An 8,831-nucleotide genomic window follows, 5' to 3' on the forward strand; every position below is an offset into this window, starting at 1 on the left:
TTTGCCACATCATTCGAATTGCTTTTTTTTCCAAAAGTACATCGCAAAAGTTTTTCACTTTTGCAAGTGTTTTTTTTACTTCTCCCTGACTACATTCAAATGTACTTTACTACATTCTATCTAATTTGGATTCTGGTACCCAGATCAATATCAGAAAATGAAGCCAAAATGATTGTGTTCAATGGTAAAGAATTTGCACAGTCACCGTCCATTTCGGGAACTCTTGTTCCCAAAGACACTTGTATTAAAAACTGTCTCGACGAAAATGAATGTATTCTAGCTTTAATGGCTACCGATGGTTACTGTATAAACTACACGTTTTCTTCCTTGACAGTTTGAGATACATCGATGAAGCTTCGGAGTCGGAGGGCCTTATGGTTGCAGTCAAAGTAAGTCGCTCCTAATATTATAAAGAAATAACCTAAATTGTATAGATTAGTGCAATGGAATGCCCTCGTGGCTCGTATCTAGGCATAAAAATGGCGTATTTGGACCGCCGGAATGATGCCAATTATCCCTTCGAATGGGAGAGAAAAGAAGACAGATGGTTCACCTCTTGCCAATGTCCAGATCCCAATACAATATTCAGAAGATCAGAAACAGAGTTCGTCTGTGTAAAACGATATGTTTATAATCAGGGAACTAGTACAGGAGCCCGACAGCTTTGTCAAAAAGAGGGCTTGAAGATTATAGGAATAGCCGATCAAGCAGAGCTGGATGCTCTTACCGGCGGTAAGGTTTTTCTGAGTCCGAAGCTTAATAAATGAATATCTAGGTATTGAAAAAGAGTTGTGTATTGATGGTACGACTACTTGCACTACTGGGTGTACGGTGGGGGATGATCAGTTTTAGATTGAAGCGTAATTCTGGAATTTTCAGACTAGCGACTACACATTCCAGGATGGTATAACAACGTCTATGGATGATGCGAAACTGAATTATGAAACGTGAGTTTTATCTCTTGGAATCACACTCATACAGCTGTTATTGATTTTTCAGTACAAACGGGTTTTGTCGATATGCAATGAACGGAATCGTGTATGCACAAGACTGCGATACGGCGACTGGGAGTCTGGAAGGAAGTGTGTTGTGTGGTTGGAAATTAACCCAATGAATTTTTCAATAACTCGTTCATATTATATGAAAATATGATTCTCTAAGTTTTTACCTACAAAACTGAGTAAAAATCACTCAAAACGGACGATTTTGAGCTGAGATACAGCAATTTGAAGTTTGGAGGTGAGAGACGCAGATACAGCATAACTCGCTTCTGAATTTAGCTAGAGACTTGGTTTTGTCTAGTTTTGTAGGAAGTTTCAATGGGACCAGAATGAACTAATTTTTAAAAAATATTCCTAAAATTTTTTTTGGATGCCTTATATAAAGTTAAAAAGTTAATTAAGCTTTATATGTCAAAATGTCTTATTTACAATCAAAATGTTTTTTAATAATATCCGCAGTCTTATCATAATCTTCGATCGCCTTCTTTCCACAAACATCTTCCATCACTTTCTTCGTGCAATCCTTCAATTTTGAGTATCTCTCACATGTCTCATCTTTCTTCGATCCAACAATATTATGATCTCCAAGACATGGGAATTTCTGGGCCGACGGTTTGTCCAACATCATTTTCCGTTTGCACATGAAAAACTCCGTGCTATACAACTCGAACCAATCCTTTTTACTCTTGAAGATCAATCGATGAATGTCGTTGTAGGAGCAGGATTTGGCAATGCATTTCTAGAAAAATCCTATAAGATCAGGCCTACAAAGAAAAACTACCTCGGCATCCTTGAACATCTGCAAGAACTGCACCAAATCGGTATCATTCGTCTGTGTAGTGTCCACCCAATCGATTTCTTTCTCTTTTTCTGCAATTGCCTCTTCTAGAGATTCACACTGAAGTTTATTGAACGAATGGTAGAGTCGATTGCAATTGTCTTGAAGTCCTCCAGGAAGAGTGGTTAACACATTGATCAAATTGTCGTAGTTAAAATTGGAGCTGAGGATTTTGACGGTCTCTGCGGAGCATTCTTTTTCGATGACTTCGAAAAAGCAGAATCTTCCGAGGGTGTAGGATTCTCGACGTTTCGGGAGGTCTTCCTGGAATTTTGGTCGTTGAGTTTCTGATTTTATAAGTTCAATGCTTTTTCTAGGCGATTTTAACATGGTGGCCTAACTTTAGCAAGTCGACTTTTCTAGGCCACCATGTCAAAATGGCACAGAAAATGGCCTGATATTCTCTTTATGCGTTTTTTCAGGTCATTGGAACATAGTGTCCTAGTTTTTGCAAGTTCAGTTTTCTAGGCCATTATGGTAAACTGGTTAGCAATGACCTGATGTTCCCATGCTGTGTTTTCTAGGACATTTACCACGGTGGCCTGGAAAACTCTACTAGTGAAAGTTAGGCCACCATGTTAAAATGGCCTAGAAACCCTACCAGATGAATCTCAAGTCATTTCTAGGCCATTACAGATGGTGACCCAAAAAAATCCAACTTGAAAAAGTTAGGTCACTATGTTAAAATGGGCAGTCCCCCCAGGTGAATATCAGATCATTTCTAGGTCATTAACGGTTAATTTCTAGGACAGACTCACCTCTAAACTCTAACACGTTGACACATTTGGATACCGTAAAACCTCTAATAGAACGACACCCGGATCGTCCACTTTGAGCCTATATATCTCATTTTCTGTGAAAGATATCAACAAGTGGCTAACTAGTAAAATGTTGCTGATATCTTGATAAACATTTTACTAGTTAACCACTTTTTGATATCTTTCAAAAGAAGTGAGATATATAGGCTCAAAGTGGACGATCCGGGTGTCGTTCTATTAGAGGTTTTACGGTATCTAATACAGGAAATGAGATATATGAGCGCAAGCTTGACCTTATGGGAGCCCTTTTATTACAGGTTTTATGGTAATTTGAATTTTAGTATATAATTTCCGACTCACCGTCAGGTAATACTTGTCAGATGTACAATTATATTTTTCATGATACACGGCCGAGTAGAACTTCTTCAGACACGGCTGCACATTTCCAGTCATCAACTCCAAATGATCACAAGCATCTCGCATACTCTCATAAGTGTGCTTCCCCTTTTTACATGTTGCCGCTTTGAAGCAACTCTAAAAATTTCAAATTTCAAAAATCAAAACTACGAAACCTTACTTTAATTTCTGTACACAAGTTATTCATCTTTTTGAGAACCTCAGATTTTGGTTTCACTTCCGTGTGAGTTCTAATCATAGGTCCGATTTCTGCCACTAGGGCTAGGCATCTATCAGAATCACAAGAATCATCGGATGTTGAATTTGTGGAGTTTTGAGAGCTCACAGAGCACAGAAACAGTACCAAAACTAACGGAAGGATCCATCGATTTTTCATATCTGAAATATCACTAAACTTTGAGCTCAATTATTTCGGGTCCTTCAAAAGGTATCAAAAAAGTTAAAAACTGATAAAATGTTTATCATAATATCCCCAATATTTTATCGGTTGGCAAATGTTTGATATCTCTTATAGTAACCGAGATAATTGAGCTCAAAGTGCATGTATAGGGTTCTATAACGGCAACTGTAGTTTTATTTGAAAATTGAAACAAAATAATGAAACCCAATCAGAAATAGCGACGGAAGAAATAAAAATAAAATCATCTTCTTTCCCATCAAAACAAATTGACATGGAGCAACAGCTGACGTTTTTTTGTTCCCCGCAAGATGAGCATTTGGTAGACTGATGAAGGAAAAAAAGCATGTCATGTGCTCGTTGATTCGAATGGCATAGATATGTGGAAGAAGAAAAATGTTGACATTGATCGAATGCTGAAAATGGATTCTGGAAAAGGCCCTTGAAAATAGATTCTTGTTTACTTGATACCTGATCCCAATGATCCCCCAGAAATGTTGCAGTAATTTTCAGTTAGTTCTATTTACAATTTCCTTCTCAAAAATCAACAATTCAACACTAACAAAATCAAAATTTTGGAAAATTATCCAAGTCTCACTTTTATTACGGTAGTCATGGTTTCAAAAAAGCAAACTTCTATTGTCTGAAACTCCCTGTCTCTTCTCTCATGAAGAAGAGACACATAAAGAAAATTACGACTAACAGTCAATTTCCAAAGAAACATATCAAGACACGTTCTCTGTAGAAAAAGCTTCAAGTCTGTTGTCCATTGTACAGAAAAATTCGAACTAGTTTTTATGCATTCATATTATACATCATGAAAGTTGGGACACTTTTAAAATAAAAAATGTACATTTGGTTCGGACCCACCCAGTACGGTCCAAACGGTGACTAAATTTGGTCAAAAAATTAAAAATTTTTCTCAATGGAGATAATGATTAGATTTAACTTGGAATAGATTAAACTTGCTGTTTTGAGCATTTTTTGTGTTGAAATGAAAATCCCATCTCGTTTCCTTTCAGATGAATATTTGTTCGCAAACTAACCTATTCTCCATATCGATTCCAATTTTCAGCTGTTCAGTTTTTCCAACTGGAGTCCTGTTTCGAGCCCAGCTTGTCATTCGTTTGCACCTTGATGAGGAAAGGGATAATTGTAGTCTGAACAAAAATAACTATTTTTCTAATTTGATTGAAAAAAAAAACTTACGCATCGACAAAATCCATCTCTTTGATGATCATTTCGGTAGCCAGAGATGGAAACTTCAAGAGCTTGATTCTGTTCAGTTCGGGTACTGGTTGTAGACGGGGCATTTTTGAATAGAGAAAACGTTATTCCCCCTGGAAATTTCTAAATCTTGGTCATTTCTCTTCGAATTTTCGCTCTTACTATTAAACAGAAAATAACTCTCCGTTTTGTGCTTGTATTAGTTATGTGTTATCGTTGTGGTTTTTAATACATTTTGAGCTGAGATATCGTCTCCGGTAAAAACTCGTCCCGAAAATGCGCTCTACGGGGAAACAGTTTATTGATTGTTATTGATTGTCATTTTTATTGATTGTCCCAGCGTTTTGAACATACTTGTGTTTGTCACACCCGCCCCCCCCCCCCTTTTTCTCAGTCAGCCACTCCAATAACGCCTTCTCAGTTTCGAAATGGTTCGTCGACAACTAGTACCCGACCTGAATAGGATCAACATTTTGAAGTTTCCATCGCTGGTTACCGAAATGATCATCAACGAGATGGGTTTTGTCGATGCGTAAGTTTTTCATGAATTTTGAAAACAATTATTATTTTTAGACTACAATTGTCACTGTCCTCAGCAAGGTGCAAACGAACGACAAGCTCGGCTCGAAACAAGACTCCGATGAAGATGCAAATTGCAATCACGCCATCTAGGTGTGTATTTCTCATTTTTGAAAAGAATGATACATTGAAGAATCTACGATTTTTTTGGAAATTTGGTACTCGTCCAGTTGGAAAAACTGAACAACTGAAAATTGGAGGAATGGATATGGAGAATAGGTTAGTTTGCAAAAAATGATTTTAAATATAAACTGGTATCACACTTCAGACGTGTTCGATTCGATGGATGGCTACAATATAGATCATTCACTTCCAAAAATTCCATTGATTTGGCTATGAATGTAGCCATCACGCACTTGTTCTCTGTTTTTCGGTGCATTGAGGTTACAGTAATCGATATTAATTTCGAAATGCTAAATGATCGATTTCGTGTGAGGAAAGCGCTGGAATCAGTGAAAACCACTTCAAAATTGTTTATCCGTGGTCCCAAGTTTGATTCAGATGTGCGATTCATCCTTTCCAATATTGAAGTCACAAAACATTTCTACCACTCCAGCACGTTTTCAATGGGAACCACTATTGATGACAGGTTGAATTGCTCTGAAGTCATTGAGATTGGGAATAGTTCATGGATGAGTCCGGAAAGATTATGGACCATGAATTGTGAACGTATTGAACTTCTCCGATCCCGATTCACTTCAGATGACGTTATGGAGTTTTTGAGAAGATGGATCGATGGAAATGGAAAGGACAAAATAAGTTATGTGAATATCGAGCATCCCTTAGGTTTCGGATCTTTGGATTTTGAGGAATTGAATGCGACACCTTGGGATCCAATCATAGAAGAAACTATGGTGCGACCAGAAAACTCGTGAGTTCGAATGTGCCTTTAAAACCTACTGTATTTCCTCTAATAGAAGCCCACCTAAATCGTCAACTTTGAGCTCAATTATCTCCATTTCTGTAAAATATATAAAAATCTCAAAACTAATAAAATGTTGGTGGTATTATGATAAACATTTTATCAGGTGACAGATTTTTAATATCTTTCACAGGAATCGCGATAATTGAGCTCAAAGTGGACCGTTTGGTCTTCAATTTACTTGAAAAAATTTAACTTTCAGATTGCATTGGGGTTTGTCAAGAGCAATGAATATCCAATGTCTAGCTGATGGTCGTGTGGGAACAATTTCTCAAAACACTGAAATCGAATTTCATTTTTTAGTATGGCAAGAAAAACCTGTAGAAGTTGTTAATATTGAAGAAGAGATTTGATTGTTATTTTCGGTCAAACCTGTATCAGAAGGGATCCCTCTAATTGAAGGGTCCTTGTCATTGAAATACCATCTTTTTTTCTTGGTGGACTTGCTTTTCTGAATGAAGTATTCGATGCGTTTTTTGGAGTTTTACTTTGCGGCTCTACTCCATGGAAAAGAGACTGAAACTTTGGACCATAAAATTTTGCCTTTTTGAAACCATGACTACCGTAATAAACGTTTACGATTTCTATAGTTTCTTAAAAGTTTTATTTTTTTCCTATTGTTAGTTTGATCTTCGGCCAAGAAAAAAAAAGATTCGTTTTTATTTTCCAGACCACTTGAGCTTGACTCTTGTCTCAAGTCATATTCGTCATCAACAGAGTCATATTCTCTTTTTTTCTCAGTTTTAAAATCCCGAACCTGAAGGCTTTTACGTGGGCACTGTTCTAGCAGTACCTGCTACTACTGCTATTACTACAGCCCCAAACACTGGGACTACAGTGCAACTTCCGAGTGGTAAAATACTTGACAATGGAGTAGATTCAAAAGTACCTACTATTGCTATTACTGCAACCCCTAGCACTTTACAATCGTTGACCAGTCTCAAACCTGGAACTAGTGGGCAAGTTCTGAAACCTAAAGACTCTAACGTGGTTGTATTGATGTCTTCGATCAGTCCCAAACCAACCTACACCAAAATGATCATGTTTTATGGGAAAGTTATTTCACCAACCACAGTGCGAAGGAATGTATCCAGGAGTGTTTTGCCAGCAAGTTTTGCCGCTTCTTGCTGATATGGACACAAGACGAACATGCAGATTCTATGATTATACGGAAGGAACAACTATTATTATTGAAGAGACTACTGATAAGGATGGAGAAGTCGTTGGGTTTAAGGTGAGGGAATTGGAAATAAGTACCGTATTCTAATAGCTCAATTATCCCGGTTCCTGTCAAAGATACAAAAACGTTGTCCACTGATGAATCGTCATTCATAAAGAAATGCTTTGTCAGTTGATGAATTTTTGATATCTTGCATAAGAATCGAGATAAAACGTTAACAGTGTGGGTCCCTTTTATTAAAGGTTTTAACTCAAATTTTCAGGTGGATTTGGACGATTTTGATTGCGCACTGACGTACAAAGATTACATCGGTTCTATTGTTACCAGGTCTGGTAACTACGGTTACGTTTCCAGCAAGATAATAAAATGGGAGAAAACCGACAATGGATGGACAATGACAATGTGATAATTCTTTGCATTCTGAAATTGTTTCCTGTGAAAATAAACTTGTTGGTTGAAAACATCGTATTTCTCTTATATCAATCCACTTTGATTTCAATTATCTCGGTTCCTAATCAAAAATTTGTCCACTAATAAAATATTTGTGATATTATGATGAACATTTTGCTAATTGACCTCTTTCCGGAATTTTTCACAGGAAATGAGATACATGTGCTCAAAGTTAGAGAGCGCTTACGGTAAGTATGGGTACCTAGAAAATTTAAAATCTGCGACTAAACTAAAATTCATATTTCGTTTGTAGTTTGATCTCCACTCAAGAAAAAAAGTATCCTTTTTTTATTATCCAGACCACTTGAGCTTGACTCTTGTCTCAAGTTTTATTCATCCTAGGCAGAGCCATATTCTTTTTTTACCCAGTTTCGAAAATGTTGCTCCTTCCAATCCTGATATTTCTTCTCGTCTCTACCCTGTCTGATAGTGTGGTCCTCCGGAAATCCGCTATTTCTTTCACGAAGATGATAAAAAAATATCCGCCAAGGTTCCGACGTTATCTCCAGACGCTGTACAAATCGATCGTGAAACCTGTATTATACAATGTTTAGAAGAGACTGACTGTTTTCTAGTTTTCTCAAAATCGAAGGATCTTTGTATAAAGTATAACTACAGTAATACCTCATATGTCGTGGTGAAAAAAACGGAAGCATCCGAAGGAAGTGTGGTGGCATTCAAGGTAAAAAATTGGCGGCCTGTCGCCTCTCGCGCTTTGTCATCGCTTTCTTGTTCAACGCCGATAATTTTTTTCCTCCCAATCTGCAAAAATCTATAATTTAGGCTTTGTTTCGGGAAATTTCGTTTACGATTCAGCCATTTCCTTATCATCCACGTCTTTTCCTTCGTCTTCTGAATCGGAAATTTCGCCGCTTCGAAGCCGTTCATAGTAATTCATGAGAACCTGGAAGTTTTTCGATTTTTAGGAGGTTTTTCTCGATTTTTTCTTCAAAAAAAAGCGAATTCTTACCTCCACCTCCTTATTAAAACCCCCAAAAGAGAGTCTTCCGAACATCAAGTTCTCCAATTTCGCATAGTCTTGACAAATTTCGTCTTTTGGGG

The 8,831-nt window shown here is 37.2% G+C and overlaps 4 protein-coding genes across 4 annotated transcripts in view; 3 read left to right on the forward strand and 1 right to left on the reverse strand.

Moving 5' to 3' along the window:
• CBG19580 overlaps positions 1-1,114 on the forward strand; it is a gene marked incomplete at both ends in the record, with an annotated part of 3,015 nt that extends 1,901 nt beyond the window's left edge. Inside the window, 4 exons of the mRNA XM_045242822.1 lie at positions 281-389; positions 435-737; positions 880-947; positions 1,000-1,114. Of these exons, the coding sequence (XP_045096815.1) occupies positions 281-389; positions 435-737; positions 880-947; positions 1,000-1,114 (595 nt within the window). The remainder of the gene's footprint in view (positions 1-280; positions 390-434; positions 738-879; positions 948-999) is intronic.
• Positions 1,115-1,422: 308 nt separating this feature from the next.
• On the reverse strand, positions 1,423-4,724 carry CBG19579 (the record flags this gene model as incomplete). The annotated part of the gene is made up of 6 exons (XM_045242823.1): positions 1,423-1,740; positions 1,783-2,103; positions 2,958-3,131; positions 3,175-3,334; positions 4,458-4,571; positions 4,621-4,724. 6 exons carry the CDS (start codon positions 4,722-4,724, stop codon positions 1,423-1,425), a joined length of 1,191 nt encoding a protein of 396 aa, XP_045096814.1.
• Positions 4,725-5,066: 342 nt separating this feature from the next.
• Positions 5,067-6,492, forward strand: CBG19578 (the record flags this gene model as incomplete). The annotated part of the gene is made up of 4 exons (XM_045242824.1): positions 5,067-5,170; positions 5,212-5,436; positions 5,486-6,088; positions 6,342-6,492. 4 exons carry the CDS (start codon positions 5,067-5,069, stop codon positions 6,490-6,492), a joined length of 1,083 nt encoding a protein of 360 aa, XP_045096813.1.
• Positions 6,493-7,223: 731 nt separating this feature from the next.
• The window catches only part of CBG19577, a gene marked incomplete at both ends in the record, with an annotated part of 2,766 nt that continues 1,158 nt past the window's right edge, over positions 7,224-8,831 (forward strand). Inside the window, one exon of the mRNA XM_002646837.1 lies at positions 7,224-7,373. Coding sequence (XP_002646883.1) covers positions 7,224-7,373 — 150 coding nt within the window. The remainder of the gene's footprint in view (positions 7,374-8,831) is intronic.

This window comes from Caenorhabditis briggsae (genome assembly GCF_000004555.2).
Source record: "Caenorhabditis briggsae complete genome, chrII, whole genome shotgun sequence".
Taxonomy (NCBI): Eukaryota; Metazoa; Nematoda; class Chromadorea; order Rhabditida; family Rhabditidae; genus Caenorhabditis; species Caenorhabditis briggsae.